The 24,484-nt window shown below is 50.6% G+C and overlaps 10 protein-coding genes across 10 annotated transcripts; 5 read left to right on the forward strand and 5 right to left on the reverse strand.

Annotated features, from left to right (window-relative positions):
• Nucleotides 1-568: 568 nt before the first annotated feature.
• RPL30 (60S ribosomal protein eL30) lies at nt 569-1,154 on the forward strand (the record flags this gene model as incomplete). Its single annotated transcript, XM_046093509.1, has 3 exons — nt 569-641; nt 725-879; nt 1,062-1,154. 3 exons carry the CDS (start codon nt 569-571, stop codon nt 1,152-1,154), a joined length of 321 nt encoding a protein of 106 aa, XP_045949487.1.
• Nucleotides 1,155-2,447: 1,293 nt separating this feature from the next.
• On the forward strand, nt 2,448-2,813 carry RPL10 (60S ribosomal protein uL16; the record flags this gene model as incomplete). Its single annotated transcript, XM_046093510.1, has 1 exon — nt 2,448-2,813. The coding sequence occupies one exon, from the start codon at nt 2,448-2,450 to the stop codon at nt 2,811-2,813; it is 366 nt and encodes a 121-aa protein (XP_045949488.1).
• Nucleotides 2,814-3,780: 967 nt separating this feature from the next.
• On the reverse strand, nt 3,781-5,616 carry LDX57_011769 (uncharacterized protein; the record flags this gene model as incomplete). The annotated part of the gene is made up of 1 exon (XM_046093511.1): nt 3,781-5,616. The coding sequence occupies one exon, from the start codon at nt 5,614-5,616 to the stop codon at nt 3,781-3,783; it is 1,836 nt and encodes a 611-aa protein (XP_045949489.1).
• A 1,740-nt stretch (nt 5,617-7,356) lies between these two features.
• Nucleotides 7,357-8,150, forward strand: YSA1_3 (ADP-ribose diphosphatase; the record flags this gene model as incomplete). Its single annotated transcript, XM_046093512.1, has 4 exons — nt 7,357-7,398; nt 7,465-7,557; nt 7,613-7,853; nt 7,909-8,150. The coding sequence occupies 4 exons, from the start codon at nt 7,357-7,359 to the stop codon at nt 8,148-8,150; spliced, it is 618 nt and encodes a 205-aa protein (XP_045949490.1).
• Nucleotides 8,151-8,322: 172 nt separating this feature from the next.
• LDX57_011771 (cupin domain-containing protein) lies at nt 8,323-8,913 on the reverse strand (the record flags this gene model as incomplete). Its single annotated transcript, XM_046093513.1, has 1 exon — nt 8,323-8,913. The coding sequence occupies one exon, from the start codon at nt 8,911-8,913 to the stop codon at nt 8,323-8,325; it is 591 nt and encodes a 196-aa protein (XP_045949491.1).
• A 272-nt stretch (nt 8,914-9,185) lies between these two features.
• Nucleotides 9,186-10,339, forward strand: LDX57_011772 (uncharacterized protein; the record flags this gene model as incomplete). Its single annotated transcript, XM_046093514.1, has 4 exons — nt 9,186-9,281; nt 9,349-9,459; nt 9,532-9,744; nt 9,806-10,339. The coding sequence occupies 4 exons, from the start codon at nt 9,186-9,188 to the stop codon at nt 10,337-10,339; spliced, it is 954 nt and encodes a 317-aa protein (XP_045949492.1).
• A 1,133-nt stretch (nt 10,340-11,472) lies between these two features.
• Nucleotides 11,473-13,723, forward strand: LDX57_011773 (fungal specific transcription factor domain-containing protein; the record flags this gene model as incomplete). The annotated part of the gene is made up of 2 exons (XM_046093515.1): nt 11,473-13,226; nt 13,292-13,723. The coding sequence occupies exons 1-2, from the start codon at nt 12,873-12,875 to the stop codon at nt 13,721-13,723; spliced, it is 786 nt and encodes a 261-aa protein (XP_045949493.1). The 5' UTR covers nt 11,473-12,872.
• A 181-nt stretch (nt 13,724-13,904) lies between these two features.
• On the reverse strand, nt 13,905-15,344 carry LDX57_011774 (uncharacterized protein; the record flags this gene model as incomplete). The annotated part of the gene is made up of 1 exon (XM_046093516.1): nt 13,905-15,344. The coding sequence occupies one exon, from the start codon at nt 15,342-15,344 to the stop codon at nt 13,905-13,907; it is 1,440 nt and encodes a 479-aa protein (XP_045949494.1).
• A 1,109-nt stretch (nt 15,345-16,453) lies between these two features.
• LDX57_011775 (protein kinase family protein) lies at nt 16,454-18,859 on the reverse strand (the record flags this gene model as incomplete). The annotated part of the gene is made up of 2 exons (XM_046093517.1): nt 16,454-18,654; nt 18,712-18,859. The coding sequence occupies 2 exons, from the start codon at nt 18,857-18,859 to the stop codon at nt 16,454-16,456; spliced, it is 2,349 nt and encodes a 782-aa protein (XP_045949495.1).
• Nucleotides 18,860-19,621: 762 nt separating this feature from the next.
• Nucleotides 19,622-22,772, reverse strand: LDX57_011776 (uncharacterized protein; the record flags this gene model as incomplete). Its single annotated transcript, XM_046093518.1, has 8 exons — nt 19,622-20,013; nt 20,069-20,354; nt 20,412-20,780; nt 20,835-21,455; nt 21,512-21,520; nt 21,583-21,751; nt 21,816-22,037; nt 22,099-22,772. The coding sequence occupies 8 exons, from the start codon at nt 22,770-22,772 to the stop codon at nt 19,622-19,624; spliced, it is 2,742 nt and encodes a 913-aa protein (XP_045949496.1).
• Nucleotides 22,773-24,484: the final 1,712 nt, after the last annotated feature.

Consider the following 24,484-nt stretch of genomic DNA (forward strand, 5'->3'; position numbering starts at 1 on the left):
CTTGCAACGTACAGGGTCTCGCCATCTGTCAATCCGAGGACCGAAATGGAGGAACACCCGACAAGAATAGAAACGAACAAAACAAAAAAGAGGCCGGTACCCAATCATGGATATCCCTCTGGGAAAGGGGATCCAGATGAGCCCGAAATTGCGCCACGTCTGCCGACAACGAGGACGATGCCTATTCCCTGGACGACGGGGAAGTCAGCATCCGACGTACATGTAGGTACCTGCACAGCTGGAACCAGTAGGCAAGGTACAGGCTGCTACATACTTTGTAGTTGCCCCCTCGAGGCCCGATGAGGTGGCTATCCTTGCACAGTAACTACGGGATATGAATGCCTGAATGGCCCTACGGAAGGATGACTCAGCAACCACCGTCTCAACCGGGGAAACAGACGGACCGGGACTAGCTCCGCCCACAAACCGAAGCCCGGCAAAAGCGATCGCCCGAATTTTCTGATCTCTACATCTTTTGTCAAAAGACGGCCGGAGCGCAGTTTCTCATCTTCAACCCTTTCGCCCTTTCTCCCAATCCTAAGAACTTCAAGTTCTCCCCAGCGCAGCGATGGCCCCCAAGAGCAAGAAGACCGGTGACACCATCAACTCGCGCCTTGCGCTTGTGATGAAGTCCGGAAAGGGTATGTTCTGCGTGTTCTGAGATCTATGAAATTTAGGTGAAGTTTTGGATGAAGCGATTCAATGCTAACGAGTGTTCTCTCAGTCACCCTTGGCTACAAGTCCACCATCAAGACCCTCCGTACCGGCAAGGCCAAGCTGGTCATCATCGCTGCCAACACCCCTCCCCTCCGCAAGTCCGAGCTTGAGTACTACGCCATGCTCGCCAAGGCCCCCGTTCACCACTTCTCCGGAAACAACGTAAGTGCTGTCGATTGCGCGTGCTTTTGTCCATTGTTCTTCTCTTGTTCCTCGATGCCACAGCTGTCCGTCCTGGCACGGTTGCGGCTCGAGGAGCCGCCCTGAGAAAAAGCCATCCTGCTACAGGCTTTGGAGGGTACCAACAGATGGCTGACCGTTTGTCTCTTTCCCTCGTAATACAGATTGAACTGGGAACCGCCTGCGGTAAGCTGTTCCGTTGCAGCACCATGACCGTCCTTGACGCTGGTGACTCCGACATCCTCACCAGCCAGTAAGGGTGTGCAAGGGACGAAGGGATTCTGTTATGTCTGAACATGAGAAAAGAATTGACTCCGGTCTATGCGACCGGGCCGATGTTAGATAATGACAAGAAAACTTGATGCCTGGATCTTTGGTCTAGCGGTCCTCAAGTGGGACTCCGTACTCCGTAGGTCTTATACTTCGTATATCAACTACGTAGAAGGATTCTTCGCCGAGGTGTGTAGTAAGCGGAAGTGAGATGAGCATCGATGATATTCCGCCTCCGTCTCCTGTGCTGGTGACAATCTGACTTCAACCTGACTCACCGTCGCCATGTTGACTCACGGATCGCGGAGAGTAATTCCACCGTCTTTCTCGCCCCTCGGAAAGATCCATGCGATCATCAATAATCATCATCAGCAATCAAGAAATCACGAGCGATGACGACCGAAAGCAGAAAGCGGAGAAACCTGACAAATCGACGGCGCGGATGCAGTCCCGTGATTGGCGCAGAGGCTAGGGCTTAGGGCTCTTGCCACTCGTTAGCGGGCGCTGCTTGGAAATCAACCGTCGAAAGTGCCCGCGCCCCAAGAATCCCCTTCCCTTTTGAACTCCCGACACCACCCTTTTCGACAACCCACCCCCCAGTTCGCAGGAAGTGCAGCCAGGTCATTTCCAGCAGTCAAGATGGCCCGTCGTCCCGCGAGATGTTACCGCTACTGCAAGAACAAGGTGCGTGCGATCTTTTGATGATTTTCGGATTTTTTGCGACGTTTTGTGGATTTTTTGGGCTTCGGTATCTCGCTTGTGGGGAGGGAAGGAAACGAACAACGTCAACCACCACCGGATGAAGAGGATAGACGCTATGGAGGATATATCGACGCTCTGCTTTTTGATGGAAGAACATGCTATTCGATGGAATACGGAAGACTAACATGATTTCGGTTCTTATAGCCTTACCCTAAGTCCCGGTTCAACCGTGGTGTTCCCGACCCCAAGATCCGTATCTTCGATCTGGGACGTAAGAAGGCCAACGTCGATGACTTCCCTCTGTGTGTGCACTTGGTCTCCAACGAGTACGAGCAGCTGTCCTCCGAGGCTCTCGAAGCCGCCCGTATCTGTGCCAACAAGTATGTCGAATCCTCCCTCTGTCTCTCTCCCTCGGGCGCAAACAACCCCAACCCTCCGCGAATCGGCCCTCGATCAGCAGTTGGATAAACAGGAATTAACATCCGATCTCTCCTAGGTACCTCGTGAAGATCACCGGTAAGGAAGGTTTCCACCTTCGTGTCCGTGTGCACCCCTTCCATGTCGTCCGTATCAACAAGATGTTGTCGTGCGCCGGTGCCGATCGTCTCCAGACCGGTATGCGTGGTGCCTTCGGTAAGCCCAACGGTCTCGTTGCCCGTGTGAACATCGGCCAGATCATCCTGTCCGTCCGCACCCGTGACTCCAACCGTGCCGCCGCCATCGAGGCTCTCCGCCGTTCCATGTACAAGTTCCCTGGTCGCCAAAAGATCGTCGTCTCCAAGAACTGGGGTTTCACTCCCGTCCGCCGCGAGGAGTACGTCCAGCTCCGCCAGGAGGGCAAGCTCAAGCAGGACGGTGCCTACGTGCAGTTCCTGCGTGGCCACGGTCTCGTTGAGGAGAACATGAAGCGATTCCCCGACGCCTATGAGAACCTTGCGGCTTAAATGGGCGTGTTTTCTAGCGTTAGGACAAAAAAGAGATAAAAAGAGAGACCAATTTTCCGAGTTTTTTTACCATTATCTTCTGTTCGCCACGACTGTTCTCTTGTTTTTTTTCTACAACGTGATGTGTCATGTACCCGTGTCTATCACGTACGACGGAGTTGTATAATCATGGATTTTCCTCGGATTGTTCTTTTCCAACTCCATTTTTCGAACTAGTAGATGTCGGATCCTTTTCGTAAGAACTTTTCCAGTTTAACAACACTTGACAATGTTTCGTATGGCATCATCTACATCAATTACAACAGGAACATGCACATCCTACAAATGTTGAAATGATTCAAAATAATTGCCAATGGAGTAATTCGTGCACATTTAGTATGACTGTCATTGAATGAACGAGTTCATATGTTCAGAAGATGCAAATATATATCCAATCAGTCAATATCAAAACCCATCTGAAGTACACCCAGAAACCGTAAAGGCCCCGTTAGATACATACACAAAACGACACCGTACATGCACCAGACCACGAATATATATAAACAGATAGATGAGTTTCGGAAACTGAAATGGAAAAAGGAACTCACGCCAAACACCAAGAACGAGAGGCCATCCATCCACCTGTCACCCATAAGATGAAGTCAAAGATGAGGGGATCATATGAAATAGACATTTAATCAGAATGTATGTATGTATATATGTGTATGTATGACCGTGTTGAAAGACCGAATAGAGAATAAACGAAAGATCAAATCAACCCGAACCAGAAGGGAAATGATAGAGATAATAGAGACAGGACATCATGTTGGGGACGAACATCAGAGACTTCGGAATAAGCAAGTCAATCTAGTATTGCGAAATTATGGAGATTCATGGCCAGCATGCAAAGACCTAGGGGTGCTTGGATGGGATCAGCTCTGTACAAGTCCAATAGAGCATCGCGATAACCAACCAGGGGATGAACGACCTAGACGTCTCCCCACGCCCCGAGACCAGCTCCAACGGGTGCAACGGCGCTGCCGCTGTCAACGCTCCCGCCGATATCCCAGTAGTTGCGACTGGACCCGGTCAGGGTTCGCCGGCTGGAGATAGCAGAAAGCTTTGCACTCTGACTAGCACAGCTGGAACTGGGCCGGCGGAACTGCTGGCGTAGAAGCGGCGACGAGACGCCCACCGGCCCGGAATGGCTTGCAGAGTACTGGGACTGACGTCGAATCTGGGCCTGTGAGCGGGAGTGGGCACGCGCGACCAACGGGTGGTGCTGACGAATGATCGCCGCGCGGCGGGAGGCGTCTTGCTGGGGTCGACGCGAGGCAGCGTGGTGATTATCGGGGTTACTATTTCGACGACTGAATCGGTTGCGGAGATAGCGGAAGACTATCATCACGTCGAGTTCGCGTTCCCAATACTCTTTCTCCTGGTGAAGACGGGAGGATTCCGATAACGGCTCGGCCGCGGAGCGATTGGTGTCATCATCCTCGATGCCCCACTGAGCGGCATGCTCCCGACTGCTGCTGGGGTCACGAAGAGTGGGAGAGAATTGAGGCGATAAAGCTGTATCTTGATCGCTTGTAGTCATCATGGAGTTTGGCAGAGCTGCCGATCCCGTCTGGGTTTGCGTGGTTTCTTCTTCGGGTAGACGCCCGAGAGGCATCCCGGCGTACTGATTCGGGACGTCATTAGAAAGGTTGAGGTAGGTTGTGAAAGCACCGGGGTGTTCACACAATTGGTGAACCAGGACTCCCAGTTCATGTGCAATACGCTGGAGGAGTTTGGTCTGCCAGAGACTCTGGTCGTCACGCACGGAGTCCAGCTCCAAGCCCAGTGCCTCGTCCATATTCGACTCGTAGACTGTGCCCGCCGAGGTGTCCCTGTCTTCATCCTCGGTGGCTGGCAAGGACTCTCCGAAGATAACGGACAGCAAGGAGTCATCAATGCCAATCAAATCTCGGATGACTTTGCGGGTAAGACGACGCCAGAGGGATTCGTCCTCGTTGCCTTCTGATTCAGCCGCAGAAGGCAGAGTGTCTCTAGGCACCTCTGGTACGCCGGCCAGCACGTCTGCAACTTCAGCGTGCGAGACGGAATGATCACTCAGGTTGCTCACGCGGCTGTTGCGCCGTCTCCGCGTCTCCTTCTCGATTTCCTGTAAGAGCGCCCGGCTCTGGTCCATCCTCCACTTCTCGATCCGCTGCCATCGCTCTCGCTCAACATCGGTCGGACCCTCATCTGCGATGGAATCCAACTGTCGCTGAACACTCGATCGTCGCCGGTGTGATAGTTCGGGCCTCCGGTTGGGATTGTATAGCTCGTGCTGCCACAGCTGCTCTTGCACGGGCCGACTAGATGCCTGAAAACTTCCCAGTCCATCATGAGCCGGCAATAGAGCTGGGGCTCCTTGATCCAGCCTCGGGGCAGACTCCTGATCTAAAGACGGAGCCCGGAACGCATGCAGACCGTCGTCCAGGCTGTCCAGCTCCGTCCCGTCCTCATCCAAAGGTTCCTCCAGAGCATCTTCATCTTCCTCTTCGTTGTCCTGATCCCAGGCCGAACGAGTCGGCGTCCCGAAGGAGCCAAAGTCGCTGAGACGCGAGGCTCCTACCGTTCGTTGGGTGCGATCAGTGGAGGTCGTGTGCGTGCGAGCGGTGGTGGAGGGTTGCGTGGGGGAGAATAGCACCCATTCTGCGGAGTCGGATTCGGGGAGTTGCGAAAGATTCGACGGCGGATCAAGAGCGGGAGGAGGAAGGGAGGTGGAGTAGGAGCGCTGACGGCGAGGGGCTTGAGGAGGTAGACGAAACGCCATGAGTTGGTGAGTAGCGCGAGATTAGGAGGAATGACGGAGTGATCGATAAGAGCGACTCGGGGTGGATCTTCCCCGCGTGGTCAAATCGGAGGGGAAAGTAGAGGGAGAATACAAGTACAACAGAGGACAATAATTAAAGATAAAAAAGAGGTGAAGAAGGACAGTCTAGCCAAACAAAGATATCAGTCGAAACAAAGGCCAGATAGAGGGAAAAAATGACGAGTCGCAGGTCCGGTGGTGATCCGATGCGAACCAACCAAATCCCGACCGGCGGATGAGTTGAGATGGAGGGAAATGACGTTTCGCCGACTAACGGAACCACAATCTGAAACACGTCGATCCCGTCGCGGTGAAAATTTCTCCAGAGGAAAGGAAGAGGAGGGAGAAAGAGAAAGGAGAGAAGGAAAAATGGAGAAAAAAGAGTCAAGTTGGTGGAAGAAGGAAGATGGTGAGGACTGACTTGCGGATGATGCAACAGTCAGCCGACCGCAGGATAAGTAAAGTAAGTACCTTGATAACGAGAGATAACGATCTTATATGATTAAGATAGACTGATTCTCTCGTCAGCTTTCGGTCCAAATTGCCTGACGCTGTCATCCCACTCGCAGACTTCCAGAACAACTCTTTGAGTACACTGTACACCGTAAGTCGATCCTTTCGTTCGAATGTCACTAATGAGATAAATGAATCAGTGATGTCTGAAGATCGGATGATCTTCGTCCACGTGACGCTCCTAAATCGGCCTTGGGCAGGTAAGTCTTCCTACTTCTTCCTACTTACGGTGTAGTTCCCTAGTATCTGCGCGATTCAAGCGATGATTGCACGTTGACGTGTCCGTCGCCCGTCGCTCTGATTGCTGGAAATCATGCAAACGCCACCAACCATGTCCCTGAGAGGCTGGACAGGATTCCCCTTCAACTTGAAAGGTTCTATCCTTCGCCCTTCCACGGGTGACATCAACTGTGAGTCTCTGCTCCAGGTTGTTACGACCACAGAAACCATAGTTTCACTCAGCCATGGCAGACACAAAGTTTGAAGGCGATCAGGGATTCGGCAACCGCAGCGTGGGGCTGGCTGACAAGTGACAACAAAGAACGGGGTTGCCTCCAATTGGATTGTCTGCCTCAGCTGACGAGAGGACTAAGGTGTATGTCAGGAGAGAAACGCAAGGGTGATATCGATAACAACCTCTCATCTGTCGACCCCTTAAACCGGCCACCCAATCGAATAACTAACCATCTCGACCGTACTCCGTACTCTATCGGTGTCCGATCAATGGCAAAAGATCTGCCCTAGGAGAGCATGGCAATGATTTATCTGCGAGAATGCCCAATTGTACACCGCTGTAGGTGCAATGAACGATATGATATACCGTTGGATCCTGGACCGTACCTTGCAGATGTCCTCCATGGCCGGTCTCTGCCTGATGCTCCTCACTTGGGCAGGGGACCGTCAGGTACACACATTGTCCCATATGTAGAACTTAAGGGACATTTCAAGCTAGTCGTCTCCGTCAGAAAATGAATCTTCCGAACGAGATGATCGCGTAACTCTGAAGATCGATCAGAATGACCTGTAGCGGTTGTTAATCTTATTGGTGGTGAGGCCCGCTTTTTCCGGAGTTCCACCGCTTGTTCGTTTGGAAACAACGAACAAAAAACAAGAACGCCAACAAGACTTATACATTTCAACATTGCAGGCAATTGATCTTGAACAGTGATATTCCGCCAAGTTCAAATCATGCCAGAGCTCAAGTCGAAGCTTCTCTCGCGGGGTCCCTTGGTATGCGTTCTGAAGATCGGCATTTCTCTACCATGACGTGTTCCTGATCTCAAGTGAATATTATAGGATCCCAAAGAAGCCGAGTGGAAGACCCTGGTCAAGACGACCTACCTTGATCCAAATGGTGTCGAAAGAACCTGGGAGTCTGCCGAGCGACTGGTAGTCCACATCCATCGCGAATTTTCCTTCCCTTTACAGCTAATAATGTTGACAGACTCGACCCGCCAGCTCGGCCGTTGATGGCGTCGGGGTTATGACAATCTTGCACAAACCCACAGGCCCCGAGCTGCTTCTCCAAAAACAGTACCGACCGCCGATCAATCAGATCGTGGTGGAGGTTCCCGCGGGCATGGTCGACGCCGGAGAGACCGTTGAGCAATGCGCCGTGCGGGAGTTGAAGGAGGAAACGGGCTATGTTGGGGTAGCGAAGAAGACGAGCCCGATCATGTATAACGGTTAGTATATCAGCTTATACTGCGGCTTCGCACAGAACTAACCCCAACCAAACAGACCCTGGCTTTTCCAACACCAACTTCAACCTCGTCCATGTGGATGTGGATATGTCGCTTCCTCAGAATCAAGACCCCCAGCCAGAGCTGGAGGAGAACGAGTTCATTGAATGCTTCACGCTTCCGTTGAGTACCCTGTACGACGATCTCAAGCGCCTGGAGAAGGAAGGGTACGCGATCGATGCCGGGGTAGGCTCACTAGCAGAGGGTATCCAGGTCGCCAGACGATTTCAATTGTGTTGACCGGATGGATAGACCTAACTCAGTCATAGAGAGATAGAATATAGATAATCCTTGTCGGTGTTTCTAGAGACCCAATCCCACAACTGCGCATCTCCTTCATTACTTTCGGTGGACGTTGCTACCAAGCAGTAGCCACAGCCCGTGCTGGCACAATAAGAATGACTGACAATCATCAATGAGACTCCGGCACGCCCTTCATCCCCCCTAAATCCTCCTCCATCGACACACCTCCAGCCTCCGCCGCTGTGGCATCTATCAAAACATACACCATCCTCGCCCACTCCGTCTCGCTCCGATTCACCCACTGATGCATGGTTCCCCTCTGCACCACCACATCGCCGGGCCTCACCGTCCTCACCTCCCCATCATCCAACAAACAGTCCAACTCGCCCACCAACACAAACCCGTAATCCAGACTGACCGTACGATGCATCGGCGAGCGACACCCCGGTGGATAATCCACGTAGCGCATGACAATGCCGCCGCGTTTCACGAGACCGCTGTCCTGGCTCCGCGCAAACGTGGTCTTGTAGTCGGTTAGGTCTTGGTCGTTGGCTAAGGGAACCGGGAAGATCGAGACGGTGTGTCCGAGGAAGAAGCCCACGGGCATGGTTGGGTCGTCGCTGACTTGCCAGAATTGCATGCGCTCTGGGAGGGAGGTCGAGTAGATTGCTTTTCCGGTGGTGTCGTGGGTGGCGATGAAGCGGTGGATTTGGGGGAGGGGGTTGCTGTAAGGTTTCTTTTCGGAGGGGTTGGTGGACATGGTGATGATTTAAGTAGTGGTAGATGAGGTTGCGTGAAGTTCTAAAAATTAGATACCAGGAATTGAAAGAGAAATAGGGAGAGAGATTAAGATATGGCCTCAGGCTATTCTAGTATGGCTGGTGGTCGGACCGAACGATGTGAAGAGTCGGACCGAATGGGGGCCTTGCACCGAATGTCGAACGCCTTATTTCCAAGGCAGGAGGCATGCATTTACGATCGTAGCAGAGCAGAACTGCGTCTTGCAAAGTACAGATTCTGAATCTTTTCAATATGTTGCCGTTCGTGCCTCATCCTCTCCCTATCCCAGTGGACTCGCCCTTCCCGGTCTCCAACATCCCGTTTGGGATTTTTAGCACACTCAAAAAGGTTCGTTAGAAATACCCTCAAATAGCTGCTCGACGATCTGATACTGACCTGTGAGCGGAAACAACAGCCCCAGCCCCGACCCGGGGTTGCAGTTGGTGAACATGTCCTGGACCTTTGCGCCCTAGCAGCCCAAGGCCACATCCAGGGCTCCGAGCAGATGAGGCGCGCTTTGTGTCAGGTATAGAAAACTTAGCATCAGTTGAGGTTGCACTATTCATAAGAATTAACCAACAATTTTTTCTGGCTCTAGCCAACCCTGAACGACTTTGCCGCGCTTCCAGGTCATGAACGAGCCGCTGTTCGCAGAAGTATTCAGGAGCTCATCACAACTAGAGGTTCTCCATTATACGACGAGCAGGGGCAATCGAAGTATTTAGTTCAGAGCGCTGATGTGAATTTACATCTGCCAATGACTATCGGCGGGTTTACCGACTTCTCATGCTCCCTAGTTCACATGCGCAATGTGAGTAGGACTCCAGAGAATCCCTATATCGGAACGAGAGTTTGTCTAATCGACAGTCTAGGCTGGACGCATTGCAGGTCATCCTCAGCTCCCGGCTAATTTCTTCAACGTACCACCAGCATACAACGGGCGAGCCTCCTCGGTTGTAGTGAGCGGTACGCCAATCCATCGCCCCTATGGCATTCGACCAGATTCCCATGACGACCACATTGCATTTGGTCTAAGCCAAAAGCTAGACTACGAAGTTGAACTGGGAATGTTTGTGTCAAATTCCATACCGCTCGGCCAGCGAATTTCCGCTTCCAAGGCGAAGGACCATATCTTCGGTTTCGTGCTTTTGAACGACTGGACTGCCCGAGACATCCAGTTCTATGAAATGACGCCGCTTGGCCCTTTCAATGGCAAAGCTTTCGCGACAAGCATCTCTCCGTGGATTGTCACCTTGGAGGCCCTTCAGGAGGCAGGTGCCATCATTCCCGTGGATAAAGACGGGCTTCAAGACGAGCTTCAAGGGGGAAAAGCGTCCACAATCCCGTTTTTGCAGGCGAAGGAAGATGTTTCGGCAGAGGTTTTGACATTCTTGGATAGTATGTGACTGGTCGATCCTGCATTTGAGTTGCTGGTAAACACTGAATAACCTATGTATTACTTCGCAGGAAACGACCACAGTCGAGTTCTAGTTAGCAGAGCTGAATCTAAGCACATGCACTGGTCCCCGTTCCAAATGCTCGCGCATCAATCTTCGTCGGGATGCGGGCTTTCCCCAGGCGACCTCCTAGGAACAGGAACCTTGTCATCCCCTGGACCAGAGGACGGGGAGCAATGTTTGAACGGAAAACCAGGGAGTTTGGGCTGTCTTTTAGAGCTAACAGATGGTGGAAATATACCGATCAAGCTTGGCGTGAACGACCTAATTGTGAATTGGTTGGAGGATGGAGATGAGGTTATTATCGAAGGTTGGGCGGGAGAAGGAGAGGAGAGAATCGGGTTTGGGGCCGTCCAAGGGAAGATCGCCCCTGCAACTGAATGAGTTTGCTTACTCTTGAACCGCCTGATGTTCTGTTAGTTGGGATTTATGAATGAAATATTCATGGCGCCCTACCGAACTCAAGCTTTTCTTCTGATAGATTCAGGTAACATAGCGCGCCTGAGAATGCAATAGCATGACTGAAGCCTCCCATAACACAGTTCTCATTAAAATAAACGCCGAAGCAGTCTCATGTTATTAATTAAACAAGATGGGTACTCAGTATCCAAAATATCTTTCCAGCCTTGATGCCTCTGAAGTTGGTGGTGGTGGAAGTGAATTAGTCAAACCAGACAAAGACAAAGAACTGAGCTGGTGACCTGCATTGAGCTGCCTTCCCCTCACCATCCTCTTTTATTCCAACTAATCGAACTTCTTTACATGATCTAGCATCCAGACCTAGTTCTTTATTGTGAAAATCTATGTGCCTTCATCTACAATGTCAACAACTCGTTCTCCTAGCGAGGTGTTGGACAACGCTGAGATCCTTCGTGGATGTTCGAGTGGCCGCGAGAACCTTCCTTTCGAATCGAAAACGGCCTGTGTAAGATGCCGAGGTCAAAAGGTAAGCTTGTCTTCCTTCAAATGATATTCATTGGTCCTATTAACTTGCTTGAATGGGACTGTAAACTCTAGTTGCGATGCAGCAAACACCTACCTTCTTGTCTACGATGCACAAAGCAAGGCTCTTCCTGCGTATACCCGCCAGAGGCTGATCAAACAACTTGCTGCTTTGCGCAAAGCTTCGCGGACTCAACATGAAGAAGACCAGTTGATCGATGTCCTGTCTCGGGGTAGTACGAGGAAGCGGAAACGGAGGTATAGTGGTCTAGAAAGATAGTCGGCTGATGATTAACTATCTATTGCACCAGTGAGCCATCTGCGTCCCATGAAGCCTTCGGAGACATGTCTATACCGAATAGAAGCTCGAATGGCACTGCATCTGTCTCTATGCAGCCCCTTGACTTCGACCGACGTATATCCATCGAAGGGAACAGTCAGGACGAGCTTCCGCCGCGTGCATTGGGCCTCTCTCTGTTAGAGATCTACTTTGAGAGAATATACAATGCCCCTCTCCTGTTTAGCAAATACAGCCTCATGAGAGACTATCTGGAAGGAAAGTTACCGGACTATCTTCTCCGGGCTCTTTTTGCATTGGCATCCATGTAAGGTTATAATTCTAACATCATCTGTCCCCGAGCACTTGGTAATAACCCTGTCAAGATTTCTTGAAGGAAGTCATATGTCGACCTTCTCATCCAATCAGCCACTCGAGTTGAGCACTCTGAGACTGTTTGCGAGTCATGGCCGACCCTGGGCCGAGTCGGCCAGCAGAGAAGCGCTGTCGCTAAGTGGCCAGCCATCACTATTTACCATCCAGGCGCTCGAGTCCCTCACTATCTACTGGTTTGCCACCGGTGATAATCAGTGGGCTGATATACATCTGAGTACGTTCGGCGCCTGGTGGAAATTTTGAAACAAACCTTACTCATATGCAAATCTGAACAGCTGTCGCTTATCGATCCTGCTACAATGCTGGCTATAACAAACTCCTCGGTTGGACAGGTGACTCTTGCAGAATGAAGAGAACAGAAATAGAGCGGAGATGCTTCTGGGCTTGTTGGGCAACTATGTGCATCGCTGGACAGCCGAAGGCGTATCTGAAATCTGCCTGGCTGGAAGCCGCGGGACTACCGTTGCCGGTTCCTGTTGATAAAGACGAACCCGCCTTCTGCACCGATCATGCGAGAAAAATGGATACCAGTTGGAACTGCTTGGTTCTTGATGAAGCCGATCCTGATGATAGCCCACTTGAAAGTACCGTGATTGCAGAACTTCTCAAGTTTATCGGAATCTGGTGGGTTAGTTTTGTGTGATAAGATCAAGCGGACTCTGACGATGCAAGTACAGGGCAAAAACACAGATTTTAGTTAAACAGACACCAGATGCCACTACAATAACCGAGATTTTGAATCTTTCCTCCCACACCACCGGACTATACAATTCGTCTTCATTCCCCCCTCCCCCTAGTATCTGGGACGGCACCTCAGCCAGCAAAGAAAAATTTCTTCTAGTACACAGTCTCTACCATCTCTGCCAGATGACCCTTAACCGCGCTATGGTTCCTCGACTGTGTGGCCGACGACAGAGCCAAGTTGTACCTGAAGATATTGAGAGAAGATGTGCCCATGCCGCTCTAGGCTACGCCAGGCTACAGGGTTGGTTGGTATTAGATCATCTGGCTCAATCATCAGATGTGACGAGAATATCCCCAATTGTTGGTTTCACTGCCTTCACTGCGGCGGTGATTCTTGCCCTATTAACCCAATCGCAAGATCTGAGAGGGGTATTAGAAACGCATAACAACATGTCAAACGATGATGTAGCTTTGATACAAGCGCTGATAGGGCTGGTCAGTCGGCTATCCCAGTACTGGAAAGCCTTGCAACGATTGGTAGGTTTTTATATTCCTCCCACGGCCCCAGGATTGATTTCATTGGATTTTAACATGTATTCTAGTCAACCAAGCTTCACATCCTGGTGGCACACCGATTTCCAGCCGAGCCCGGTGGTACCGAACTTGACACTGACCCGATATCAAATCCAAGTGGACAAATCAGAGGCCCGCCATCTGTAGAAACAGAGCACTCGGCCCTGTCTAGTGGATATGTCTACACATCTGAATCTGAGACCGAAAATGGTTCTGTAACGCAGCTACGGAGGGCTAGCAGGACCAATGATCAGTCCGACGCATCGGTCAGGCGTAATTACACAAATACCAGCGAGGAACCGGGTCCGTCTTTCAATTCAGGGCTTCTTGACGATGCCTGGCAGCCGACGAGCAGCCTCGACGCCTGGGAAGGCTTCACAAATTTTGCCACTGGCGACGCTGACGCTGGGGCCCTGGATACATTAACGGCACTTTTCCCCTCAGAATGGCCGCTATATTAGCATATAGGGACGAATAAATTGGTGAAAGGTTGGGTAGCAAGTCGCATCCAAATGGCCATATGTTTCTTTTTTACGCCTCTTGAATCTGAGGGTTTCCCTAGTGAACAATCTCGGTTACTATTGTCATGTAACTCACAAATACACTACCGACGAGTCGAAAACGGAACGGATATCTCTCAAACTAGACCGCAAACGCTCTACTCCACTGTTCCCTCTGCATCGACGTGTCTATCCTCGCAGCCTCCGCAACAATCCGTCTCGACCTCGCCTCAACCTGCCGTCTCAGACTCGGCCAATCCACGCCCACAAGCTTTCCATCTTTTTTCACAATCCTCCCATCCACAACCACCGTGTCAATTTTACCCGGCGAGGTATGAAACACCACCGTCCCAACCGGATCAAGCACCGGCACCGTATCAATATCATCACACCTGAACAGCACCAAATCCGCCTTCTTCCCCGGCGTGATCGAACCCACCAGATTCTCAAGATGCATCACCTCCGCACCCCCCATCGTTCCCATCCGCAGTACATCGGCTGTGGTCCGCTTCAGAGCTACCGGTGGCGACGAGACAAAACCCGCATTCTCGATTGCTCGCTGAGTCTGCACCGCCAGTCGCATCTGCGCTACGAAATCATTACACTGATTCGACGTGATATCGAGTCCCAAACCGACCCGACACCCTGCGTCTCTTGCCTTAAAGACAACCGGATATCCCATACCCATCTGCAGCTCCGTGTCGGGGGTGCCGACGATCCCGGCCCCGACGCGTGCAATGGCTGCCAGCTCGCCATCCGTGAAGGACGCGCCGTGGCTGAATACAAGGTCTGGAGCTAGGAGGTCCGCGTCCGCTAGATTATGCACCACCCGAGCGTGTCGAGTGTCGTAGTGGCCCATGGCCACATGCATCGTGGTGATCCTGGCACCTAGGGTCCGCGCCACTTGGAGATCCGCCACCGTGTCGTCGATACCCTGGCCTTCTGGTTCGCGGGGCGCGAACCCAAAAGTCAGGAGTGCTTTTTCGGGATCTCGGACAGGGAATAGCTCCTGACGAACGCGCAAGGCGTCGTTCTTCCGCATGTCCAGATCAAATACCGCTGCTGCCTGGCCCTGGCCCGGGAGGACCGGGTTCTCGTACAGTCCGTAGCAGAACGTCCCGCGGATACCGGTCTCCTTGAGCCCGTTCACGGCGGCATCTGCGTGCGCAGGACTGTTCACGACGTGGCAGTGGTCCAGGACGCAGGTGACGCCGTTGTTGAGCAAACTGAGGGCTCCGACGTACTGCGCGAGGTGGACGTCGTCGGGCGTGAACAGGCTGCCGTAGAGGGTGCGCATCTCGATGCAGTAGTCCAATAGGGTCCAGTTTGTGGCGACGCCGCGGAGCAGGTGCTGCCAGACGTGGTGGTGGCCGTCCACGAAGCCCGGCGTGACGATACAGTCCGTTCCATCAATGATCGTGGCCGCTGGGGCGTTGTTGGGGACTGTGAGGTTTGGGGCCAGGGCTTGGATTCTGTCGTCCTTCATCAGGATGTCGCAGTCTGTTTGGTTGCCGATGTCTGGGTCGATGCTGAGCACGGTGGCATTGCGGATGAGCGTGAATCTGGGCTGCTGCTGCTGCATTGCGAGCTCTGTGTTCTTCGATGATCACCTAACAGTGGTATCTTATGTAGAGATCTACTCATCTCGAGAATGAATCCTGAATTTAGGTCAGAGACATGATTGTCAACCTCCCTCTATAAATAGAGGGAAAGATTCGGACCTTCCTCTATATTTCTTCGGACCGAATCGGTCCTTCGGTCGATGTTTGCTACTTTTCTTTGTTTCAATGTTGCTTTCTTTGTCCGGGGTCATTCGAAGAGGACAAGATGTATGGTTGTTTCTCCGAGCCAAGACCCATTTCCCCTCACTATTTTCATGGTAGAGTGTTTGCTATGGTCAGTACTCCGCATATCCTCATGGGCTAACGAACAAGTGCGATGGGACTTGGATTTGGCCGGTGATTGATTGACTCTCTCAGCCTAATGTAGCCGCTCTATTGCGAGCAAGCAGGTAGCCCATCTAGCACCAAGGCTTCCTAAACTCCACCAACTCCTGAGACACAAGATTCGCAGAGACAGAAACATCCATACAGACATATCCATTAAGTGATTGTGACATGGAAATATGCGCTCATACTAGGCTAGACACCTCTAGTTCTTGAATGCTAGAGAAGTATAGTCCATAAGCATGCAATGGTATGGCCTTGATCTAGGCAGTTAATATACCTTTCAATGATCATCTCAAAACCAGCAGATGCCAAATATTCTGCTACCGCATATCATTTCTGCACAGCTTTTCGGTGGGCTATATGTAGGCAAATGGAAATGTTCTCTTTCGGCCAGATTAACGGCATTATCCCACTGGTCGGTGGAAACCCTTCTTTGATTAGACGATCGTAATGAAGAAGTGCAATATTGTATTTAGCTGCAGGGCTCTCGCCTGGGAACTTAAGAAAAACAGTTAACTATTTATGATTCCTGAAAAACACCCCTTTCATCGAGCGCCGCTCCGCGGCTGCATAAAGAATATCAAATAACTATATGATATTTTTCTAGATAGCCTCGTTGACCGCGAGAGCTTCATACAATTCAAGCATCCTACACCTGCAAGTTCCCCCATGATCTATGGCGACTAGGGGACAGTGTGGTAGTACTGTTTGCTTGTGTCCGTGAAAAGTTGGTTGTGCTTCGCTATCGGATTAATGGATCTTCTCGCGCCTGGCTGAGCACGTTTTGAAATCTTTCATAGAGCCCGTGGTCTTCCTCTTCCCACGGTTTATCCAGTGGAAAGACCTCCTTCCGCAGCCGGTTTACCCATGGAATGAGAGCCTCGTAATGGGGAGTGAAATTGTCTGTAGCGACTTCGAGGAAAATGGATTCCTTAGCCACAATCCCGAGTTTCATGACAGCCAAGTCTCTCACATTCGCGTAGTTCCAGCTGTCGAAACTAGGCACAACTCGGCTACCATTGGGCCCATCATAATGTATGCATATCCAAAGAATAACCCAAAAGAAGGACTCTAGGTCGTGCATAAAGGAATGCCTCTCGCCCAGTAGAAGACCTATCGCCATGAAAGCCCGTGTCCCCGTCTTGGCTCTCGCCCCGGAGGGCCTTTCTCGCTGTTCTCTGATGGCAAGGTCCAGATCAGTGAGAAAACCTGGCCAAGATGGGTTTTCTTCTTCTTTATTCAAAATCAGATTACCCGTTGAGATATCACCTTGCAACAACCCAGCCTCCATATGCAAGGACCTGTAGCCTTGTATACAACTTTCTAGCGCGGAGAGCATAGAAATAGGTGATCTGGCCTTGTATATAGGCGTTCCGTAATCACGTACGACAACACGACGATGAACCCGATTTGGCACATCAAGGTTCGCGCGTTTCGAAGGGGAGCCTAGACAGGTGCGTTTACTAGCTGGCTGACCGGCGCCAGCACGGCTGGATGATCTTTTGCGGCCTACCGTGTTCGTCGGACGGCCCGTACTTACCGTGTCCGCTGCGTTCGCAGCCGGTGACTCCTCAGAGCGTGTCGGCTGGTAATTTGCAGCTTTCCTCACATCAAGCCCCCGGCGAATGTTGTCACGGACATCGTCATTTCTTCCGTCGATCTGGACTGTTTCGTGTGAGTAATACCGAGCCACATTTATTACTCCCTTTGCTGCTGCTTCACATAGAAGTTTGCCTTCTTCATCGCGCTCTGGATACTGCCAGGAGTCTTTGACCACTAGTGGTATGTTCGTCTCATCACCTTCGCGGTGAGCTTTCCAACAGATTGTGGCCCGGCCAGCAACGCATTGGGCGCGCCGCAGAAGTTTATCAATCACAAGGCGTTCGCTCTGGCCGTCACGCATAATTTGTACATATCGTCTACCATTGGAGGACGTAATGACAGTAGGGTCAAACCCCAGCTGTGTGTGATTCATATACAAAAAACCCAGCATGGACAGGACAAACTGTTGTCCGTCTTGATTGATATCGAATGGTGAAGAAGCGATGACCCCAACGCGGTCGAACTCCCATAAGCGCATAATTGAACCACACAACGAGAATCCAAATGCAAACAGCCTTGTATCTTGGGCTGTTAGCACCTCCCTTGCATAACGACCTAGATCGTGCCACGTCCTCGACGCAGTATCTGCCTTTGGGTTGCTTTTCAATTTGCCCAACACCATGACATCTGACCAGCTGTAATTGGTCTTACCGTTTCTTTGAACAAACCCAACATTAAGCTTTCGATCGGCTTTTGATCCTCGCAAAGGTTGATTTGGCTGCGCCAAGATTGCACGAGTTGTAACTCTAGGAAACCCAGCTTCGACCGCAAGGTCATGAAGAAGACGGACCTGTCTGTCCAGCCAGTCCAGAACGTCCTTCTCGGTAGCATCCACCGGCCAATCCTTCCAACGATTGTCTTCCTTGAACAGCGGCTCTGGGTCTCCGTTGCATCTTGCGTAGACGGTCGCAGCGATATCCCGGAGGCCCTTTATTTGACCAAAGAAAGCATCGATGAATCCAGGTACGCCGATATAGATCGACCCAAGCTCCTTTTCTAGTATGTCGTCGTAATTACTCCGATGTTCAGAAGAGTTAACCAAGCTGCTTGTTGTGTGTAGGAATGGTGTTTGGTCAAGCACGAGCAAGGCTGATGATGGGGGTGTAGATTCGCGGACGGTAGCATATAGTTGGTCCCAGATGATGTTATCCGGTTGCTCATCTAAAACTGCGTTGAGTAGCGACTTGAATTGATTTACCTCAAAACCACCAAAACTGATCGGAGCATTCACTCGTACGAGATCACTCAGTAGGTTTTTTCGCCCGTTCGCTGAAGGGAGCTTCCGCGTGTCTGGTAGAGCTCGTAGTGCCGAGATCAAGTTGAGTATCAAGTTTTGAGTGTCTAGGATCGCATTAGTTGCTGATCATTGTGTCATGGCGTGATGCAGTTGCCCGGTACCTTGGACATCAAAGGAATCTAAAGAGCCCAGGCTTACGGCCAGGCCCAGGTTCTGGCATGTTTCCCCGAAAGCATTCCGAAACGCGTCCAGCTTCTTTCCAATAGGCGCTGCATTGCTTGTATCGGGCCGCTGGCGTGATTGATTCATTTCCTACTAAGTCGCCCGACCATTAGTAAAGTAAAGTGGGGACGTAGTGGTGTCTGGGGAGCGGGCCCGCGATTACCTGGCCCTCCCCCGGTGATTCGTTTTAAGCACGCAGGTAGACCGAGAACTGTCGAGAACTATCGAGAACTGTCGAGAGCTGGAGTATCTGATTGTAGTTGATTGACTTGTTGGTTGGTAATGCATGTCGAGGCGAACAGCCCCCTTTGGGATTGAAAGTCGTATCTGAGAAGTTGGAAAGAACTCCAACCCAACCGGCCGGAGAATTCACGGAGAATGCACGGAGAATGCCGGCCAGAACTGGGTGGGCGGTGGGTGATATTGCTGGCAGATGAGGCGGTGAAAGTGACCCCTTACCAGCAGGCAAGGTTCATCTCAAAACCAGAAGATGCCAGATATTCTGCTTTCGCGTATCCTTTTTTGCATAGCTTTTCGGTGGGCGATACGGAAGCATAAATGACTCCTTGTAGCGAATTCAGGCAGGGCTGATTTATCCCCTTCTTAATCCACTGTGGAGCTCTCTGAAATCCCCACAAGGCCGGGGAGATGGTATGGAGTCGGTGAGAGGGTCGAAAAAAGTAGATATGGGTGTGTATACCAGGTATGCCTATCCTATAGCACAAATAATCTAAATATGCAGGCTGATAGAATGTCACTCTTTTTATGTAGGAGGCTTGGTCAACAAGATCGCACCATTGCAAACAGACATTGTGAGCTGCCCATAGCATACCGAGATAGGAGACAAAGCTATGCCATTTCGCGATCCAGCCGCCTCTCCTTTCCAACAGCGTCATAATCCACTTTCTCGCCATCGGAGCCCAGAACAGGCGGAGGTAGTGGCGATATCACCCGGTCTTCATGCCGATCCCAGATATCGTCATCTTTAAGTTGACGGTTTCCGAGATATCGACCGAACCGTTCCCTTCTAGTAGTGCGTTCAGTATTAATCGATGGAGTGGCCTTCTGTTTCTTTGTGTTCGATTTGTTCCTGTTCCTGTGGAGCATCATGCCTAAGGGACGGAAAATGAACTCTCTGGTTACGCCAAATGCAACTTTTTGAGTCTTTGCTGTAATATCGCGGAGTCGTTCACTGAAGGCCATTAATAGGGCGATTATGATGATTGCGAAGGAGGTTGGGCCTTAAGCATGATTGTTAGTTAATGGGCCAAACGAATTGTATGAGGTAACCCATACCTGCAATGGACAACATTTGGGACATGGTTAGGTTGGTCTCTTCGCCGCTCCATTCACGAACATTGATGCCAAAGAGTGAAGTAAAGAAGGACAACGGTAGGAAGCTGTTCTGATCATCAGCACTGATCCCTAATGGTAATGATAGTGAAGCCACGAACATCACAGTGAAGATAGTGAAGACCATGACGGACTGGGATTGATCGCGTGTGACTTCGGCTTGCCATCGAGCCATCCGGGACTCGTCTATGTTGGCTTGTTCTTGTTTGATGTCGAGAAGGCTTTCAGCCTGGGCGTGCAGATCGTCAGATTATTCTTTTCACTTATCGAACAACAGGCGACTTACATCCTTCTGTGCTGAGTATGCGTTGTCTTTCATCTCCAGAACCTGGGCGTGGTAATCCTCAAGTCTCGAGAGGGCAGATTCAATGAAAGCCTTACCGTACCCTTTCTCTTCAAAGTAGCTGGCCATTATTTTAACAGTTACTGACTGTTGTTCGAGAAGCTTCAATACCGTTCCTAGCTCGTCCACAATATCCCTCAACTCTAAGAGGGTTGAAAGGTCCGCGCGATGTTGGTTAACAATCCGATAGTCTCTTTCAAAGCGCTCTTCCGTAGTCATTGGCTTTCCACCAGAGGTTTTGTTGTAATCCGAGGGTGTGACAATAAATCCTCGGCCTCGGAAACGCTTGAATGATCTGGTCATGGACTCAATCTGTTGTCGTCAGTTTGATCACGTTTTAATGTAATTCGAGAAAGGCTCCCTTACCAGGATGCTGATGGATTCTTCGAATATCCGGAGTATCTGCAGGTCATGATGCAGGGTCCTATCCAAGAGAACAGTGACTGCGTGCAACACTATCAGTGCAGCTAGGTCGCCAGCAGTCTCGAATCGCCTTGCAAGGTCTCCATTAAGTTCGTTATAGATACTGTTAAATAGGTTGGCCTGTTCGTATAGTTTTCCTTCGGCGGTAGTGGCTTCTTGCTTGGGGAAAAAAGTAACGACGGTTCTGGGGTCCACAATCCATAACCAGAGTTGGTCTACCATCAGGACCTTTCCATCCATAATTGGCTTTGGCGGATCACCAGTCTCTTGAAAGGATGACAATTGTCCGAGCTCCTCATTCGGGTCAACCAACTTCTTTGTGCGTTTCCACAGCATTTGGTCATCGTCTCTGGCCACTGTTGATCGCAGATTCGGATACCCATACTGGTCCAAGGTTCTCCGTATATGGATAGGAGGCTCGCTACCTAGAAATTCCCAAATCAATTGCGATTCATGACTGGCCTTGGATATTGAATCAGGGACTGGCTTTGATCGTCCTTGTTGTAATCGCTTCTCGACAGCGTTCCGCCGCTGAAGCAGGTTACAGTATGTGTCCCAATGAAGCTAACCACATACAATGAGCTTAGTTTGTCAATAGCTCGAAAGTCAACAAAACTTACGTAGGGAAGCTGATAGAGCATACCGACAAGTTAGCATTCGATAGAAGGGATACTCAACTGCACAGACTCACGTATATGGCAAGCTGAGGATCCTGAATGTCCTCTTCCTTGTCAACAGTCGTAGGGTTATCCTGTCTGGAATGGATACATGTAGGTCGTACAAATCGAGCATGGGGTTCTAAATGACGCGCCCTGACAAGGTTTGAATACCAATTTTCTTCATTTATGAACTTCCTGAAACTATATTCGAGGAATTTTGATATTAGCTAGCATTTTCGAGGAGACTCAATGACAAGAGGCTCACAATTCAGGTCTTTGCTCCTCTTCACACGCTTTGGATAGGACTGGCGGCACCCATCCCGTATGTGTATACGGAACGTGTATCCAGATAAGTTTCTCGCTACCCGGTTCGGGACGGTCAAATCGAGGAGCAGCTCGGGGAATTTCGCATCGACTTTGATCAAGTCGTTCTCTGGTAGGCTTTGGTACGGGAAGAAGGCTTTTGGATTGCGACGAAACCCTAGCCCTGAGAATCATGAAATCAGTCTAGTACGACTCAGGCGTATTTAGTGCGTATCGCAACCTACACATTTTCAACATGGGTACCGCCTCCCGGCTCTGTATTATTGTCCTTGGATGCTGAATCCCCAATTTGCTCATCAAAGTAGCTCTCTACAGCAGGCTCTGAGACATGAATTCTGGGTGAAGGCTGAGCTAGATAGCTGCGACTCCTCTTCATGGTTGGCCTTGATGGAATGCTCTTGTTGTGGGCTGCCGCAACACCTTCCGGGTCCAGTTCATCGAAAGAGCTGTACTCAGAACCTGCCATGGCCGACGATGGTCGACTATCGAAGCTGCTGACTGATGAATCATCGAACGAGCCAGAAGTAACTCTACCGGTGCTTGTTAACCGAGATTCTAAGCAAATCGTAGGTCCGTCCTTTAGATAATCACTGAGTCGGGTTTTAGTAGACCATAGCTTCAAAGGAGATTCATCGCTAACACCGCGAGCTGTATCCTCATAGAATCCATTGACCTGGATCAGCGTTTCTTCCTCCACGTGCAACGGAACATCCGCCATGAGAGATAACTGTCGAGCTATCGAGGTCGATGCTTGTAGTTCTTTGATGAAGCTTTGTCTTGTAGTCGCTTCTTGGCCTTTGAAACATGCCGTTCCTACATGATCCGTCGCCAACGGAATTTCCTTCTCATGCTCAAAATCCAAGAGACCTGACCTGATAGAGGTGATGGGTACGTTCATGTCCACAACCCCATGGGTACTGGAGTCTGTAATAGTAAGTATTGAATCGACCGTCTCCAGAAAAGACCATAACTTGATATCCGCCGACATTGACCGAAATTGGTTGTTCAAGCGAAGAAGCTTTGGATGTCGAGGCCTGAACAACTCTCGCATTTGATGTGGAACGTGATATCTGGGTTGCATCAGGCGACGAACGCTCTTGGCATATTCCGGCGCAGAAAGATAAGTCGACCCTTTATGCGGAGTTGCCAGGAAAGCGATCCCGTAGCAACTTGAAAAAATGGAATTGAGGTGCGATGCAGAGTGACTAGCAATAACAAGGGCTGTTTTTACCACCAGTCCACCGGTGCTGTGACATATGAAGAAGATGGGCCGTCGGCTACTCTGGACGGGTATGAATGTTATTCTCCTGACATATCTTCAAGACTGGAGCATATTACTATACCGTGTGCTGTCTTTCGTGAAGAAGCTGCATGAGTAATCTGTGGCCTAGGGAGTCCAGGTCATCCTGCGGACTGAGGGTTCCGTGATCTACTAGCAGCACTCGCGCATTGGGTATATGCTTTGCTAGATCGGTAGTAGGCCACGATCTCCGGGAATCCTCGTCAATCCATGTTTTGCTTGGATCGCCTCCAATTGAAGGGACGGCAACGATACTAAGGATAGTTAGTTCAAGAGCGTGGCAGATGACAGATCGACACGAACTCAACGTCTGTTTCTGGCTGCACAGCCAGTTTGTCACTGCCATGGGTGCTTGGTGCCATCGTTGAAAGCGAGCCGATAAAACATCGAGGCAGTAGATTTAGGTACGAATTCTCTTTTAAATGAGGAAAGGCTGGCAGCCATCATCTGACAGCCATCTTCCAGCGGAAGGAGCATGGCGGCTGACATCATTTGGTGTTTTGCAACGGCCTCGTGAGGTCAGCCCTAGCAAACATAATACCCGCATTCCAAGGGGATCGAAGGAAAGAAAGGCCAATCATGGCGGGAAAGAAGAGGAGATGATCGTCGAAAAGGCCCGAGACTCGCATTGAAGGATGCGCTCAGGCGCCGCGACACATGACCGGGCGAGCCAGTCACCTGCAAAATCAACTTTTCTTATACGGAGTAAGTTCTGCTGGCCATAGCCTAGACTGTAGCATATAAATGTGATATTAAGAACAATAATGATAACAATAATGATAACAATAATGCTTACAATAAATTCCAGCCGGTTGTATGTGATGATACACGTGACTGCCAACTACTCCGTAGGGACCTCAATCTGAGAGCGGATTGTCCGCCTCACAGGGATCGCCAGAGAAGGGACGGACAGCACTGTGGTGGGCAACACGCGAAGGAGAATCATGCGCATTCAAGCCCCTACCTGTACACATGGGAGGATATCCACCGAAAGATCCTATCATGGCCACCTCCTGCGCCCGAATTTGCATCCATGGCCCGAGGGACCTCTGGTTCCCTTAATCCACCCTTGCTCTACCCTCCAGGTTGTTACTCAGGTCGGCGTCCAACCTGGACAAGGAAATGTCATCAACTTTACCGGGGAAACTATTATATTCGCTGTGGTTCATATTGCAACTCTTCCTAACTTGGATGAAATGGCCTGAGATTGCTGGCAGCAGGGGAAGGTCCCGGGAATTTCTACCACAAGCGACGCCAGAACTAGGTGGGCGGTACATGATATTGCTGGCAGATCAGGCGGTAAAAAGTGA

Source organism: Aspergillus melleus (genome assembly GCF_016097325.1).
Source record: "Aspergillus melleus strain CBS 546.65 chromosome Unknown contig7, whole genome shotgun sequence".
In the NCBI taxonomy this organism is placed as follows: Eukaryota; Fungi; Ascomycota; class Eurotiomycetes; order Eurotiales; family Aspergillaceae; genus Aspergillus; species Aspergillus melleus.